The 18,507-nt window shown below is 43.8% G+C and overlaps 1 protein-coding gene across 6 annotated transcripts in view; it reads left to right on the forward strand.

The window, feature by feature from the left end:
* Positions 1-18,507, forward strand: part of EVL (Enah/Vasp-like) — a 162,457-nt gene that overhangs the window by 126,037 nt on the left and 17,913 nt on the right. For all 6 annotated transcript variants that reach the window (XM_087747690.1, XM_087747689.1, XM_009467497.2 and 3 more), the window contains exon 4: positions 15,090-15,153. In XM_087747690.1, coding sequence (XP_087603816.1) covers positions 15,090-15,153 — 64 coding nt within the window. The remainder of the gene's footprint in view (positions 1-15,089; positions 15,154-18,507) is intronic.

Genomic DNA, 18,507 nt, shown 5'->3' on the forward strand with positions numbered 1-18,507 from the left:
ATGATAGTAAGAAATTATGAGGTTTCGGGGGGGTTTTATGCCCGGTACCACATGCTGCACGTCCGAGTATCACTTTTAAGTGACTTGCATACAGCTGGTGGCACATGTACCACAGCTTAGGAATCCCAATACAGATGTTATAAGAACATTTGGTCACAATGTTTTTGGCCACACCTGAATTTTTTTCTTCCAAACTTAGACCAACACTGATAGTGTCCAGCAAGTCATAACTTTATTTGCCCAAAGAAGCAGAGGTGGTGGGTCACGTCATACTCTCTGGGGCAGCTGCTTTCTCAGGTTCTTTAATTATATTTCCTGTGGGCCATGCCACTATTTCACACTGCCGAGGGGTCACTTTCTTGCTGCCGTGATTGTGGATCCCAGTCTTCATTTCAGAGTCAAAAGTGATGGTGGAGTCCCTGAGGGAAGCTGTTCTCAGTCCATATGTGCTCTCCTTGCAGATCACCTACAGCCATGCTATGCCACTTACTCAGTCACCTGGTGGCACTGGCTCTGCTGCCCAACTTTGTGTTTGAATGAGCTATTTAAAAGTATTACATTAATGTTAGGGTTAGGCGGAGGGAGAAGTAAGCGTACCCACTCACTCATTTTCCTGGCAGCGTGGCAGGCTTTGTTGGCACGGTGTTTTCTGTGCAGGTGGTAAGTCCGCAGAAGGATTTGCAGGAATTTGTTAATCTCTATTGGAGCAGTCTGAGATTCACTGAGATGCTCTTTGGCCTTGAAGGATATTTTTCAGCTTTTTATTAGTCATGAGCATGTTCAACCCCTTAGCGACCAAAATCTGAGTGTGTAAGAGATAAAGACAATAATAAAGAAAATATAGGGTAACAGATACTCTTGGCCAAATAAGTCTTTAAAAAAGTTAGATGCATCCTTATGACAGAACCAAGTTGTACATCTCTGTGTTTACAGATTCCCTCATTAGTTTGGTATATTGTTTTTCATTGCCTGCATTTGTGTAGTAGTGTTTTCTTTTGAAAGAGCAGGTGGTTCCAACAGTGGTGCAGGATAAGTCAGTGCTTCAGAGATCAGAGCTGATATTTTACACCAGCCAGATGCTTCCCCTCATTGTGAGACATAGGAGGAAAGCAAAGGAGAACAAAAAGGATTTGGAGTGTCCTCAAAACTGAGAATGCAATGGTTTGAACATACCTTTTTCTCTAGAAAAACTGGAATCCTGGTGATAAAACATAGTGTAAAATTTTATTATTTTAATGCCAATTTTATTAATCTGAATTTATTTCTGGATTTTTTTAAACCCTCTGAAAGTAATTACATAAGACCATTGGCATTTATGGCTATGGAAACCCGAATTTACACTCAGGTTTGAGTGTAATATTCTTGTTTGCTGATGTGCCTCTAATGGCTTTATAAGCCAGCAAGCAGAAAACAATGAGCATATGCAGGTAGAATTTCGACCGTCTGGGTGCCAAAGTGAAAAAGATAGTTTGCTATTAACAGAGGTTTTGCTGTCTCAAATATTAATTAGTTAATACTTGTTTTGCTGCATCTGGTGGTGGAGCATACCTGAGAGGTATCGATATTGTACACTTAAAATGGGACATCAATTATTCATAGCAACAAGCATTAGAAAACATATGATAAGCAGCTTTGCTATTAGAATATCTATGTATCACTCAAACGCTCTGAGTATGTTGTAACGTTGTAGGAGGCAGGTATAGAGAGAGAGCAACTACTCAGTTATGCTGAATATGTATTGCTTGAGAAGGATAGGAGTGGCTCTGATATATCGCAAGGTAGTTATGAGCCTGTCTCCACCTGGGGTTTCACCTGCTCTAACCATATGAAGAGCCTTACAGTTTTTATTCAGCATATTCTAGAAATTAGATATTAGAGAAAAGACTTCCCTGCGAAGTTCAGTGGGTCAAAACATTAATCAGCCCAAAGCAGAGTAGTATCACTGAAGCTATGCAGATACGTCCCCTAAACCAGCTATGAATTTGCTTGAGGAGTACAAGATTGGGCTGTGTAAAGTCCCCAGTAGGCAGAATAATGCAAAGGCAAGGAGAAGGGAAAGAAACAGATCAAAGAACTGGTGATAAGGCAAAGATGACAGAGAATGAATATTCCATATAGCCTCCTCATACAAAGTGTCCATTAACTTCAACTGGATTGCCCCTCTGAGACCTGCCGTATTTAAATATAGAAGAGGAAAGTGATTAGCAGACGAAGTAGAAAGGGAGAAAAGTGGTGGGATCAGAGGAGATCAGAAGTGATGGGATGATGAAAATAACTGAAAGACAGTACATGGTGATTTTAAGCCATACATATTTATTTCTGAATCCAGCATGTTCACACTTCTATTTTAAAACTAGTGCTTGACATTCATCGCTGGTGTAGCCCTTTCGACTTCAGCAGCCACACTGCCGGTGAACTTGATCCTGCATGTTCATTTGCAGTTGTTTTTTCCCCAGTACAAGCTAACTTTCTGCTTGTTCACGCTTTGCATTTATTGTAATTACTTGCATGTAGGCGAGCATATGGTGGTCTGATTGGGGCAGGGGGCAGAAAATGCAATTTCTTTCTGACTTTCATGGTATTATGTGAAAGTCCAGACAATGAGGTCTGGCTTCAGACGCCCCGAAGCGTTGTGATAGGTGAGGAAGAGGGTCTGATTAAATATTTAAGTGGCCAGGCCCACTTTGCTGCTGCAGCGGTGTATAGATTACACCTGGTGAAACCTGGCCTGCAGCAGGGCGGTCGGTAAGTGCTGGGCATGAGGAAGGTGCAGAAAGGAGTGCGCTGAGGAGGCTTCTGCCATACTATGGTCAGGAGGGAATGGATTTGGCACTGCTTCTGCCTCTGCCACTGTGACTGCGTCATCCTGTGCCGAATGTCTTGTAGGTGCTGGAAACCTCCCCGCCGCCTTGCATGCCCCATCCCTTGCATGCTGTGCTCCGGTGGGAGCTGTCCCAGGGAGGGGGAAGGGATGCTTGTGCCAGGGCGTTTTTGCATGGAAATGTTCTGTGCCACCATCCAGTTGTGCTGGGAAATTGCTTGCAGTTGTAGATCATTGAAAGATCCTTTGTCTTTCACTTGCTCTTAATTGCATCAGTCGGGCAGTAGGATGCTGAGATAATATTTGAAAGAAATGACCCATTAGGTTCAGATGACAGCGGCATTAGTCAGGGCTGTTAAATCAGGCAAAGTCATTACAGAGAGAATATGGGACGATGACTTCTGAATCAAAGTGTTGGATTGCTTCTGTCTTTACTTGCTAAGGAATAGTGTCTGTACTCATGAAATAGATATTGGTTTAAAAAAACAGATATGAACAAGGGCAGCATTTTATACTTGCTATAGTTATCTGGATAGTCACCTTTTTTTTTTCTCCATAATAACCTGCCTGTGATTGTCAATTGCTGTTAGCTTTTCTGGAAATGAGGATTTGCAGGACTGTGGAGCGTTGGGCCATTAGGCTAAGGAGGATGGGAGGATTCACTATGGACCTTCCTAGTTAGTGGGACTTTAGCTTCCCTTAAGCAGAGAGCTTGGCTTTTGGTGTTAGTGGGAAGGGGATCAGGTGCTGTATTTGAATTCTTTTGTTTATCTGTTGAATTTATTAAATTTGTGTGTTTATTGGCAAGGAGGACTACCCATTGCTAATGTTGTTTTTTCACACTTTTTCATAAATCCCTCCATTTAGTTGTATTTCATTGAAAAGTCCTCTGCTTTCCAGCACTCTGTTCAGGTGCAGATGCCCATCCTAGTTGTCTTACAGCAGTGTTGGGGTTTAAATCGTGGTAAAATGGATCTTGTCTGGATCTTAACCATTAGCTAGACGCAAACTGTGTGTTTATAATGTGTTTTCTATATGTACATGTTGCTTTGATGCATGTACGGGGCCATGCTGTTCTCCATGTTGTGGAGAAGACTGCCCTGAGGAGTTTACTGTCTCACCGGAGAGTGAAAAAGGAAGGAGACACTTAAAAACTGAGAGAGTTGCCTTGCAAGGTTATACATGGACTTGGGCCAGGAATAGACCGTGGTGCTCTAGGTGCCTTGGGTGCTGCACCAAGCTACACTAAGCATATATATTTTTCTAATTAAATGTCATAAGTCTTACTGTTGAACAAAACTAGAGATGATGTTTGACAAGCCAAGTGTGTAAATATCAGCTGATTGAACTCCTATACATGCCAGAGGCTGGGTTCATTTTCCCTGTGGCTTCAGAGATTTTCAGAGACGCAATTTGTCCCAAAAAAGGATTGAATTCCTGCTTTTTATTTGACGTAAGGAATTTTAAGTATGAAGTGAGTATAAACAGGTATATGCATGTACTCATGTGGAAGTACACCCATGGTCACACTTAGCTAAAGGAAGATATTCAGTTTATATTTCATGAGATAGATGCACGGGGCTTGAGACATTGCCCTGTGAAATCAGTGGGAAGGTGCTTTCTGAGCTGAGTGATGCTCTGGCTGCAGAGCACGAGGCCAGCATTGGCAGTGCTCCCTTCTCTGTTGGGACAGAGCCTGGCAAACTGTCACCGGAGCGAAACAATTCATATCCTCATTAAAACCAAATTCAGGAAAATATCTTTGTAATATAAGCCATATGTTTAGATGGTGTGTATTGATTTACACCCTCAGCTTCTTTGGAGCATTAACCGGACCACCATGCTGTGGCAGGGAGGCGACAGCTTCTCACTATGGCTAATGCTCTCCATTTTGACAAGACTCTGATGATATTTGGCATTTTTCTTAAAGTTCCACTACTGCCTAGAGGCATGAGATTATGAGCTAATCTTAACCTTTATTGAAAATTTTCAAACCTGGATGTGCAGGAAAACAGGCTTGACGCACATTCTAAAAAATAATCAAAAAAGGAGGGGAAAAAAAAGAACTGAAGTGCTTGTGGGCTTGTTTATTTAATATTAATAATTGTGGGGTTTATTTAATACTTTTTTTTATCTAGTCTCATGCTCCTGAATTTTATAGATTACTTTTTCACTTATGGCACTGATTGACATCCTGTCCCATCACCTTCCCTGTACATGTTTATAAAGCCAGCAACATTGGAATCACACCGTTAGTAATTCAGCGACGCCTTTTTTTTTTCCCTCAAGAAAACCCCAACTATTCCCATAGCTTCTGTGCACATACCATTTTCCTTAGAGCCAGAGGCAGTTCCCATAAGAAAAGCAATTGGTCATCAACTAAGTAGGATGCTTACTTATCACGAAACTGCCTGTGGAAACAAGGCTGTTTCTCTAAATGCAGCAGAACGCCTGTGTCAGCCCCTGCAAAGGAGGGAGATGCTGACGGTCCCCGCTCGGTGCTGCATGGCAGGTGGCTGCCTTACCCGCCTCTATTTCATTAGCGCATCATTGAGCAGCCGCTGAATTAGTTCTTTCTTGCTCAGAGCTCAGCACAGCAAAGAGAATCCCCCCAGGATGCTCCAGTTCCACCTTTCCCTGACCCGCACGGAGGTTTCCTGCGCTTGTCTTGCTGGCTGTATTCTCTGTTTCTTGGAAAGCTGGCACTGCACGGGGTCTGGTCCTGTCCCAACACCTTCACTGGGCTCCACGGTGCTGGGGTCTGATCCAGTTAGCTGTGCATGCATCGCCTTCCACTTTGCTGCCATCCTCAAGGTCTGGTGCTTGAAGCACTTCCCTGGGAAGTGGGGGACCAAGGTTCAGCCACCTCCCCTGCCCAGGGGGAACTGCAGCTTTCATTTCCCACCTCCCACAGCCCTGACCACCTCGTGCTATTCTAGATCAGTATGCAGTTTTTTTCTTCCTGTTACAGCTGAGCTGCTGAGAGCAAAATAATTCCCAAGTCTCGTGCAATTCTTATATTTTACATTAATCAGATAAAATACAGGGAGTCCCAGACCAGACACGTGGATGTCCCACCGCTGTTGCATGCCCTAACCATGGGGATGCAGTCCCACCACCCCAGGTTGCATTCTGGGGAGATGCTGACCCCGATTGCCCTGGAGCCACCTCATTGTGGAGGGCTTCCTGTTTGCACAGTCACCTGTGTGTATTTTAAAATTTCTTTTAAAGCTAGTTGTGCTGTCTTTTATGTGAGAGGTAACCCAAGCTGTGCTCCTGAGGTGAGGCACTGATGCTGAGATAAATGCACCTGAGCCATGTCCTTTACATATTAAAATGATCCCTGCTGTCAGAGTGCAGTTGCTTACTGCAGGAGCTACTTTAGCACCGACTCATCTTTATTGCATTCAGAATGAAAAAACTAAGTTTTTCTCCTCCAGCTCAACCAAGACACTAGCATGAAAAATTATCAAATGCTGTGCCAGTGCCATGACAGATAAACAGCCAGAATCAAACAATTGCCATCATATTTTATGCAAAATAACTGAATTAACAGCTTTAGCAGTTGAGTCAAAGGCACACTGGTTTCATGTTGATGTGTTCAGTAGCACTTCTGGGGAATTGAAGGTGATTTCTTTCTAATCATCTTGCAGCACTGGATCTTTGCATGGCCTTTCTATTTGGTAACTCCTCTCTGGATCTTGTGTCTTACCTCCTGCTCAGTGCACATGCACAGCCGTGTGGTTGTGCATCGAGGGAGCCCTGCAATTTGTTGGTTTTCTTAAAAAAAAAGGACTGTGCACAGTGCACACACCTGTACATACGTACTCGCGGGAGGTGTGAACTAATGATAGGGTAGGGCACTCCCATGTTAAATACCAGGCTTGTTTTTCCAGCTCTGTCACTGTCCTTAAATCTTATCTACATCAGAAAGTTTCAGCAGTGAATGTTAAATCAGTTTTTAGTTTAAATGAACAGACTTCATACAGACCCCCTGTGCTCACACCCTTATTTCAGTTTAAGGAGGGCCCATTTCATGTTAGGTTAAAGTAATCTTACAGGTAAAAGGTAAAAGATAAAAGTAAAGCAATTGCAATCTTGGGAATGGCTCTTTGAGGAGCTTCTAAGCTGGGAGTTTCTACAATTCAGCTGAGAGTTGGTACCTGGATACACGCTTCTCCTTGTTGAGCATAGTATAAGGTAAAATGAGATTATGTAAAACATTGCTAGGGATGGTTTTAAGAGGATGTGTTTTAATTTGCACTGCCACAGACTTGCAGCACTGTCGGTCACCAAGGGACAAGGGAGGGAGGTAGAGAAGTTTTCTGGCACAGAGCTGGAAATGCTCATTTCACTGCACTCTTCCTGCCTTAGGTCAAACCAAAACTAATTTGGTCTGCATCAGAACAAGAGTGCCTTAGGTGACCTTTCGCATAGGTTTAACTGTGTCAGTAGCAAATCTCACCTGCAGGTAAACTGATGCAAACAAACTTTACTTGTGCAGACATGCTCTGGGTGTAATCGAGTCACTTAACTTCTGCCTCACAGCACTGGTGAGGCTTAATTAAGGCTGATAAAGTTCTTTGCAGTTCTCAGAGGAAAAGCTTGGTCCATGTGTAAATGACGTTATAGAAGGTATTTAATGTACTCTGTTATAAATGCTGTGGAGGCACCCAGCCTGTGAACAACACTCTCTGAAACTCGTTCTATTTCAGGTTAATGTTTAATAGCAATGAGGCAAACTGCCTGAAAGCAGGCTTTGTGGCACTGTACCCGCCCTTCGGTGGGTGTGCTCCCTCTCTCTGCCAGGGTGGATTTGCTTACCGTGATTCAAATGATCCAACAGGATCCTGTGCGGAGCTGTAGGCACTCTGTCACAGCGCAACAAAACCCTAATGGCATTAAAATTTTTAAAACTGAGCCACTAGTGACCCATGGACAAAACTGCCTCATTCATCCCTCTGTCCGTGCTTTGCCCCAGTCCCTGCACCCCTGTCAGACAGACACTCCCTGCAGCATGCCTAACGCATGAGCTGTGGCATGTCAAATGAGGCAGGGCATGCAGAGTCCCAGACCCCGGGCATGGAAACGCCATGGCAGCACACGTGAGGGGCCCATGGCTCTGCCCAGCTGCAGTGATGGGGAGCAGTGAGCGGGCTGATCCCTCTTCCCAGTCCTTTAACTTGCCATGGAAATTTAGGTCTGCATGACCTGCCATGTTATCCAACTCTGGTTGTACTAGCTTGGGCCCCAGAAGTAGTGCAGGCACCCTGCTTTATCTATGTGCTTTATCTAGGCTAATTAGATCGGTGCTTTGTCCAGGATAATTGTCTCTACTAATGAGTTTGAGCGCAGTGTCACTAGCACAGCGATGTTGCGCCCGATCCCTGCGCCGGCTCCCTCGGTGGGCGCTGCCTCGTGGCGTGTGGCCATGCCAGGATGTCTCCGGCACGTGCAGTCCCCACCAGGACAGACCGAAGGGGCTGAGAGCAGGTTGAGGTGCTCAGGGCAGAGGCAGATGTTTACAATGCTGACAGAGCCTCGGCAGCAGCAGCGTGATTGCCCAACAGCGGCAAGAGAGCTAAAATTACAGCCAGGCTGTGAACCAGGGCAGCGGTGGTGTAAGGAGATGCAGATAACTTCTCCCCTCCGGCCGGAGCGGGGCCACAGCCCACCTGATTTCACACCCACATCGCAAGGCTGGTCTGCCTGTGGGGTGCTCGGGGGGGACCGCGCAGCAGTGCAGCCAGGAGCAAGGAACTCCCCCAACTGTGTGTGGGTGAAGGGGAGAGGTTATGGTGAAGACAGCAAAATGCATCGTCCAGCCGAGCCCTGGAGTGGGTTTGCAGGTTGGCCCCAGGAGCTGGCAGCAGCCCGGCCAGGAGGGGAGTGCCCAGTGACACGGGGAACGGTGGCCCAGGCTGTACCTGAATGGGGATGCTGGGATTAGCACTGGTCAGAAATGCTTCTGACAACTGGTTTTTTTTCTGTCAGAAAACGTCAATTTACTTGAAAAATATTTCTGTGGGAAAGAAAAGCTTTGCAGGAACTTGTAATCTGGAATGATTTCTTCTGTTCTGGTCAGGATAAGCAAGTGTTTATGTCACATTCCCAGGATATAAATGACAACAGGTCAGACCTGGTGCCTGAACCCAAGTCTTCTGCAATCCAAATACGTGCCGAAACCATCAAGCAGTGAGGGAGAGCTGTCTGCCTGCCTCTCACCTCTTTTCCTCCCATAGGCTGCTGTGGTTTTTCACACAAAATCATCATGTTCTGTTCATATGCAGAACAAAAATTTTCAGTCTCATGAATTCAAAGCCCAGATGTATTTCTTATTCAGCTGGGACTTCAGACCCTTTCCTTAGCCCACCACATTCATCACACTGGTCCAAAAGCACCATGGAGGCTATAGGGGTTGCAGAAACCCCACCTGGGGGCTGCTTCCAGTGTGTATAATGAATAAAAGATCTGTAAGTGGATTAGATTGGACCTTCTGCATTGAAGAAGCACAAAATCCTGGTGGCTCAGGGAAATGAGCCTAGTTTTGCCGCTTGAGTGTATGCAGTCAGTGGTGCTTGCAGTTGTAGTGCAAGTAAAAGAGGAAAAAGAAACACAGATTGGGGCTGCCCCAGCAGGAGAGAAAAGATGACATTGTTCTGCTTGCTCGTGCCTTCCTGCCGCAGCTACACCAGAGTGGAAGCTGGAGCATGAGTTTTCCCTGGGTGACAGCTTTGGTCCTATTTTGTGGCTGGCCATGGGTCCAGATGCGGACATCGCCGAGCAGTAGCAGGGTGCAGTGGTGCCGGAGCGGCCACCGGCATATGGAAACCATCACACCCACCGCGAAGCAGTGCCCTGTGCCAGGAGTTCCCCATCACCGTCTTTAGGACAGCTGGGGAAGGGCAGAGCGGGTGCTGGGGCAGCTGAGCAGGACGAGAAAAAGCAAACATGGAAAACGGCCGTGTGCTCCCCAAATCTGCCTTGAGCTGAATCACAAGATGCTTATATAGAAACGCAGTTAATTATTACAAAGCAATGAAGCGAGGAAGCACAGACATTCACAGCGTATCTCCTGCATTAATTAGTTGCTAAAAATGTAGATCTCAACAGCTGCGAAGCTGCAAACGGGTCAGTAGCAAAACCATCTCTTCTGGTTATTGTGCTGAGAAGTGCTCTTTGTGAGGCTGTTCCCAAAGGCTGTCAGGGTCAGAGGCAGCTCACGGGCCAACTGAAGAAGCATGTTTAAATGAGGATGCCATCACTAAGAGCACTTACTGTTCATGTCTGCTCAGGTCTGAGAAACATCTAAAAATATGGAGAGGAGTTAAACCTAGAAATCCACTTGAATTTAAAAAACCCTCAGTCAAACAAGTATCTGCTGTATGTGCACTGCAGAGCATACACCTCTGGAACCAAGCGTAAAAATAATCCTTGCCTTCAGTAGCTCTATGAGCTTTGGGTAAAAGCAAGCTCAAGGATGAGAGAAACAAGAAGCTCCAATCCAGGAGACTGAAGTTGTTTGCAGACTTCACATCAGATGGTGGTGTGCCTGGGTCTGCTGAGAAGTCTGGACTGGAAGGTGGGGGATATCTAGCAGAATTTATGCTTCTGGCAATAAACAGAACTGAAACCTTGGGTTGGACTTTTAAGTGTATTGGCCACCCTCAGGCAAAATCTTGGTTGCCAAAACAGGGTGCATCTAACCTTTTTAGGGTTTGCAAAGTAAGGTTTCATATTACTATAGAAAAATTACTGGTTTGAATAAGATCAGAAGCAGGATGCCAGGAGGAATTATTTCTTATGCTCATGAGTAACTCAAGCAAAACAACCACCAGTGCCAAGCAGAAACGGTGTGTTTCCTCACTGGCGGCAAGAAGAGCTGTAACCCCACTGGCAGCAAAAGGCGTAACTGCCCTGAACGCCCTGTTATCCTAGAACAAGTCCACATACAGCTTTCCTCAAACTCTTTTCCAACCACTTCCAATCAATACAAGCCTCTGCAAGAACACGAAACAGGTACCCCTGTTCCCACGGGCTGTGATTGACCCCTGCAGCTGGTCTAGGCTTTGCCTCAGGCAGCATTATCTTACCAACTCTTACTCCACTACTTCTTATTTTACACAGGAGAGAGGACAAGCTACCTATTACAGCTTCATCCTCCCCTTCTGTTCCTGCTTGCCTTTTTTTGTCTCCCAGCTTTGTTAGGGTACTTCTAAAGCACTTTGAGAAGAAAATTGTGCTAAACAAAATTAATATGCAGAAGAGGACATTAAAAATATCTTAGGATTGGGTATGAAGTGAAGACAGTTCACTTCTTTAATGTCTCACTACTGGTCACTGGTAAAATAGAAGAAAAATTAGTTTGGAAAAGATTTAAATAAATGAATGATGTTTTGCTGCAGTGTGTTGATTTAAGTAAGAAATCTAAACCTGTAAAAAAGAGGAATTAGTCGTTACTCAGAAGACACTAATTGTTACATGTCTCAACATATTTGAGAGAGGATTAAGGCATTCAGGGGACCGTGCAGTCATGTACCCTGTGCATCTGAAAAGTTGTCTGGCTTTTTAAATTAATGAGCAAATAAAAATATCTGAAAATTTGTCACCACTTATGCAAAGAGTTTTTGAATGTCGATTATTTACTGAGTCAGGTCTGAAGTAGCTTCTTTCCTTCTGATCTTTTTTCTCTTGTTTCTATCTGCCAAAAGAGGAGGGCATCTCGATAGAAACTATGAAGAAATTGGCAATTTCAAAACATAATTAGGAGCTTTATGTGCCTCATTTTAGGGACATTTCACACTATGACCAAATAACAATAAAAACAAAATGCTGCCAACTGAAACAGTCAGCTGGGGTTCTTAATGTAAGAAAAAATTTGGGACTATTAATGCATGGAAATCATCTCTGAGTAAGGGAGTGAAATTAAGTTATTTCAGTGAAGTGAGGGGAAAATTTTCCAATAACATTGTCTGAATTGACTTGTGGTCTGTCCTGGGAACATATCAGGTATTTGCTGTACCACAGACAAATTTTTTAAAGCCGGTATTCATTTTGCAACCATGTATTGCAACCAAAAGCTGTGTATTTAGCTTCAAGTGTAGTCTTAATCCTGCAAGCATACACATACATACCAGAAAATAGAAGTAAACTCATTGAATTTACTAGGACTTTTTGAGATGGGCTTGTTTGCAGATTTGTATGCTCTTTCATTTACCTGCCTGCTATGCAAGATCAGCTTGGGAAAGCTCCAGGTGATAAACGCAACAACGCCAACTTCCAGATGTGTTTTGTAATGTTGCCTTAAAAGGATTTCTTAGGCTGCTTTCCAAATTGGTTTGGTTGGATTTGCTTGGTTTTAAACCTACATAGCGAGTTTATAACAGTGCCCGCAGGAAAAAGGAGCTAGTTTTTTTGTGTGGTGTTAATAGTCTGGTCTTCTGCAAATCTAGTATTAGTCAAACTGGCCACACTGCCTCATTTTTCTGGGCATTTGGCCCCAAGAGAAGATTCATGCCAAAGTACCAGATTAAGATGGCATCATCAGAGCCTCCTATATACTTTGACATGATTTATTGCCAGGGAAAAATTGCTGTTTCTGCTGCCTCATCCTCTGGCCTTTCTTGTTCATGTTGGCGCCTAATTTTAGTCGTCTTTCCTAGCAGAGTGCAAGGCTTCTGTACGATGCTCTGAATCTTTATACACGGGAAGTTTTCTTGTGATTAAATCACATGCAGGGATGAGCACGGATAAGGCTTGTCACGGTGGAATTTGTTACTCGGTGAGGGAGGCGTAACTAACTTAAGCCTTGAAAGTCTTTCACCCAGAAGTCTGCCTATGGAAGTATCTCACAGGTACGTGTATGTGCACAGGAGAACGTGGGTGTTACCTGCACACACCAGAGCCAGGGTTCAAACCGGTGACACTGCTAACAGTGGGGAGTCTGGTCCAGTTCCACAGGTTGGGGATGGGACCTTACCTGTCTTCTTGCTGTGTTCAGAAGAACTTTAAATTCACTCTGTAACGCTGCTCAGGGGTAAGCTCCGACCTTCTTTCACTTCAGTGGTGAAGACGCACAGTACAAGCATTCATGCAGTAACATGGCATCCTCGTTACACCTTAAACTCCTTACATGTGAGCCTGCTGCCCTGTGCTTCCAATACCTGCTAAGTTTTTTCCTGAGGCTCGCTTCCAAAAAAGCACCCACCCTCTCCCCCCACCCCATTCATTGTTTCATGTGTTCTTTAAAAAATGTAGCATTTCTGCCTAATTTGCCAAAAGTCTATGACAAACAATATTAAGTTGTCAGTCATGAGACATTAAAGAAGTGAACTGTCTTCACTTCATACCCAATCCTAAGATACTGATAAATGTCAGAGCTTTTGACTTAGTGGTTGTCACTGGCTCGATTTTCAGAAATCAGTGTTCCCTTTCTGCAAATGTTAGTCCTTAAACACATTTCAAAAATATGCACAATTTCATCAGGATCAGTCAATGCTTTGGAATTTCTGACTGTGATGCATTTCTGCCATCTTTCCTGTTTTCACGCAGTCATAGTTTCTAAATTCGTTTTCAGATGACATTCTGCCTGGCAGAAACATATAAAAAAAAAAATGGAGAGAAATATCCTTAATGATTTGTGAGTGACATATTGGGGTTCATAAGCATTTAATTCTGATTTGCTCTTGTTGGATAACTTTTTAAAGGATGAAACTTTACATTTGAAAATGAAAAAAAAAAAGGTAGACGTAATAATTTCCTGCATATAACTGGTCTATTTCTCAGTGCCGTTTATCAGGAAAAGTCCTGTTTCATTTAATAGAACTAACTCTTATCTGTTTAGTCCCAGTTGAAACCCACCTCATCAAATCAATGGAACAATCCTCCTTCCACCAAATGCAAGACCACTGTAGTTTGTTACCAACAATTATTTTTATTTTCAGAATAATAATTTCTTTCTGAAAATGGCATGTGTCAGTGTGCTTGATTAAATCTTCAAGAACAGAGATTAAATGATCAGAGTCAAGAGGAGATGTGACTTAAATGGTGACATGTGTAGTTGAGTATTTTTGGTGAATGCCAGTGAAAGCTCAGCTTGGTGTGGATCAGCTTGTGCAGAAGACCTACAGCATTGTAAAAAGAAAAGCCACCTTTGTAAAAGGCTTGTTTAATCTTGCGTCTCCTTGTACCTTCTGTCAGGTAGCTTCTTGCTGCCAACTCAGCTTCAGAGCAGCAATAGCTAGCCTGTATGCTCACAAACTCAGCACTGTGGTTGAATTACCATGCAAGCACAGAATAATCCAGGGAGGTTAGATCTGAACCCTGTAGAAGCTCGAAATGCATCCCAGTGCGATGGACTGTCCGTCCACAGGACATCTTTTGAAACGCTGCGGGTCTTCACCCTCACCAAGGGATGAGTACGTAGTCTACAGCTACCACAATGCTGAGTTACTGGACAAATCTGCTCACACACTTAGTCATTGGATTCTCCCAGTGGTACTAAAAATTTACAGGAGGTGATTGTCGTGGTTTAACCCCAGCCAGCAACTAAGCACCACCCAGCCGCTCGCTCACTCCCCCCCGGTGGGATGGGGGAGAGAATCGGAAGAGTAAAAGTGAGAAAACTCATGGGTTGAGATAAAGACAGTTTAATGGGTAAAGCAAAAGCCGTGCGCGCAAGCAAAGCAAAGCAAGGAATTCATTCACTACTTCCCATGGGCAGGCAGGTGTTCAGCCATCCTCAGGAAAGCAGGGCTCCATCACGCGTAACGGTTGCTTGGGAAGACAAACGCCATCACGCTGAACGTCCCCCCTTCCTTCTTCTTCCCCCAGCTTATATACTGAGCATGATGTCATATGGTATGGAGTAGCCCTTTGGCCAGTCTGGGTCAGCTGTCCTAGCTATGCTCCCTCCCAGCTTCTTATGCACCTGGCAGAGCACAAGAAGCTGAAAAGTCCTTGACCAGTGTAAACTCTGCTCAGCAAGAACCAAAACATCAGTGCGTTATCAACATTATTCTCATCCTAAATCCAAAACACAGCGCTCTACCAGCTACTAAGAAGAAAACTAACTCTATCCCAGCTGAAACCAGGACAGTGATGATTTGTCTAATAGGAAAAAATAAATTAAAAAGCAAAGAGAGGACAATAATGCTTGAGGTTTTTCTCTCATAGTAAGACAGAGAAGCAATTAATCTGAGTGGCATTCTTTTTTGAAAAAGTCAGCTACATTTGCTTTCCTAATAGCATTCTTTTCTTTTTTCTGTAGGTCCAGCTGCCCAGCGCCAGGTCCAGAATGGGCCATCTCCAGATGAGATGGAAGCACAGAGAAGGTAAGTGGAGTTAATCAGTTATAGCAGAGTTCTAGGTGGTAACTTGGATGAACGTGCAGCCCTTGCTCACCAATAAGCACTGTTCTGTTTACAATAAGCTTGTACCTGTTTGAAGCTGATTCTGAGTTTTCTGTAATTATTGCTAACGATTCTGTAATGACTTTTTAAAGGGTGGACTGAAGCCCTAGGTAGACTCTGCTCAGAGGCAAGCATGAGGCATGCTGATGTTCAGAGTTAAAAGATAAAACATGTTTAAAAGCATTTTGTAGAGTGTATGTTTCTCACGCACATTAAAAAAGCCTAACCTTATCCTGTTCTGGATCACCTGCTGGCAGCTGACAATCATATTGCCCAGGGAGCATCTGACGGACCATATACACTCTCATTAATAGCTTAGGCCCATTTTGTGTATGGCTACTTCCTATATCATATGCTGTTCCTTTTATGAATGTTTTGCTCTAAACCACCACAATAAATGAAAGTGTAAAGTCATAGCCTTCACCTTTACACTTACGTCTAGCCTTAGTGCCATCATTACACGTGGCCTTTTCTCTAGCTGCTAGGAGTGGTCTCCTTCACATCAAAGGGAAGGAGAACAGGAGTGTCCTTCCTTACATGCCTGTCTCCATAATCAAATTACAAGGCCCATCTCATTTCAGCTTTGCTGATTCAGCCAAGATTCCTGTAGCAGCAGTAGAAATCCCTGTAGCAGCAGTATCTTCAGCTTCCTTCACTAAGTATAAGACATACCTCTCCCATTCTGGACAGTTTTCTCGTCTGACCGGTAGTCCCTGCTGTCAGAGCTGTGATCAGGCTGCCGGGCACCAGTGGTGCCCATGCCAGCAGCACTGCTTAGCCAGGCTTCTGCTTCCCTCTTGAAGTATAGGCTTGGGCATACACAAAAAAGCACCTTTGTTCCCCATATTCCTGCCCACTGCAAGTGTGTTTCTCCAACTATGTGAGAAACAGCACAGAATATTCTGCCGTAACATGTATAAGCCGGTGAACCTCGCTTCATCAGGAGTGTGTTGGAGTACAGAAATCGGCAGGACCTCTCGCTGCTCCAAGTTTGGTGCCTGGCATTGCTTAAATGAGGTGTCTGCATTTACTTCGGTAACGAGGAGGATCAGCAAGTGCAGTTAGCCCTCCAGAGGACTTGTCCCAATGTTTTGTTCGGATAATAAATAGCTTTGTAAGGATTTTAGTGGAACCAGACCTGCAGGGGCAGTTCAGCACCAAAGATGTCGGTCTGACACGGCAGAGTCTCAGTGGGCTGTGTCTTCATTTGTAGGTGAAACCTGGAAGCAGGCAAGGTCCGCCCTTGCAGGGGCTATGGGTGGTGTAGCTTAATATCACACCCTCCTGGAGCAGCAGAGATGAAGTGTTGCAATATACTATTTGCATTCATGCTACAGGGCTACCATTCTGACTGGTCCCTACACAAAACCATGTATAGGTCAGTCAAGATGAGGCCCTTATACGGGCTGTGGTAGGTGCTTAGGATTCTCTCTTTCCCCCTCCAAAAACTGTAAGGAAAGTGTAGGGAAACTGGATTCCTGCGCCTTTATGAATAACTCTGAATGGCCTGAGATTTAGTAGGGATTTACATATGACTATTAAGTGGGTCAGCGGGTAATGATACTTCACTTGAGATTTGTAAGATTTACTTTGGGATAGCAGAGCTATGATAAAGGTCAGAGGAGAGCTCCTGCTCACCCAGAGGCAGGGGGATGCCGCCTGTCCCCGCCGCCTGGCTGAAAGACCTGATCCAGCTCTTCATTTAACCAGTGGAAATCACTGATTCTTCCAACCATATGTAACTCAGACCTCAAATCTAGGTGTCTAGTCTGTACATTTGAAGTGTCAGCAGCTTAACTACATCAGAAAAAAAAAAAATACTTACTGGTTTTCATTTAGAGACAGTAAAAGCCTTTTGGGTAGGTATTATTCGACTGCTACAGAGCACATGGTGCTGGGAAAGCTTCTTTTGCTCCACTGGACTGGAATAAGCTATGCCAGTAGATGCACTTAGATATTACTGCATCTGCGCTAGAGGCTTTTCAGCTTTAATTATGCTGATGCATTCTTTAAGCATAGAGCAGACCTAATTGTAGGCCTAACTTTTTTTGAACATCTTATAAGCAGACAAAGAAATGAAGTTATGGTAAAACTACCCTGCAAATTTGTCTGTTTAAAGTTTTTTTAGAGACCTTTACACAATGTTAAAAGAATGTATTTTTAAGTCAGAGTGTAATTTGTCCCCTCTTGTACTTTAGTCCTTGCATACTCTGTAAGCAGCCTTGTGCCAATCTCAGGCTTTATTTAGTTCCACTGGCATAAACTTGACTTCCTAAGAGTGTAAGAACTTCTCCTTTTAGCACATGTGGGAGGGTGTATTTGGCACGTATAAACTGCTTCTGCCCAAGGGCAGGCAGGGCTGGCATGAACCCCGATGACTTCAAGTGGCAGTGGCGGACCCTTGTTTTGGGGAGCACCCCGCACATGTATCGGCTCTGCAACAGCTCTAGCGACTTGGAGACTTACCCGTATTGCTTTCCTGGTCTGTCAGGCTGGAGTTTTGCAAGTCTATCCTCCAGACAAACCTAGAATTTCCCCCAGGTTTAACGAGGAAAATATATGTGTCAAGTTGCTCTTCATCATCAAATTTTGCTAATAAATGCCAAGCTAAGGTACGGGACAGTACGCTTAGGAAATTCTTAGTACATGTGTTTACAATTGAAATTTTAGCAGTGCAATTGATGCTGTTCCATATGTGTTCAGCCCGTAACTATCAAGTAAGAGCCAGGGTATGTATTGAAGTAAAGATTTCTATTTATTTGGTTTAAAGTGTCATAGCTTAAATGAAACGCGTTGAATCAGCCAACTAAGGCTGTTCCTCAAAACTGTTTCCCCTTTTCACATATACAATAATTTTCTTAGCTGCCTATACTGGTTTTCCAGAAATTGCCAGTGTTCAATGGATTCCATGTCCTGAACATAAAACCAGTTTAGGACTGATCCCTCCACAGCGAATAATTATAATCGTGGATTTTCCTGGCCTATCTATTGAATTAGAATTGAAATATGGGAAATTTGTTTTGCAAACTAAGATATTCTTTTTTCCTTATATAATATAACTTTATTTTTCTGGACTTTTTTCTAAAAAAGCTTTTATTTGTACGTAAGAAGACAGAATTATTTAAAATTGCAGACTCAGGAAAGTACAAGTAAAAACGTAACAGGGAGATCTCTCTGAAATATTACATAAGGAGTCAAAATAGAAGTGTTGCCTAGAGTTAAGCTTGCCTTACTGTACAGACCATGAAGTAAAGTTGTTACAGAAAAGAGAAATCT

This window comes from Nipponia nippon, unplaced genomic scaffold, assembly GCF_047370975.1.
Source record: "Nipponia nippon isolate SJK-2023a ecotype South Korea unplaced genomic scaffold, ASM4737097v1 scaffold_11, whole genome shotgun sequence".
Taxonomy (NCBI): Eukaryota; Metazoa; Chordata; class Aves; order Pelecaniformes; family Threskiornithidae; genus Nipponia; species Nipponia nippon.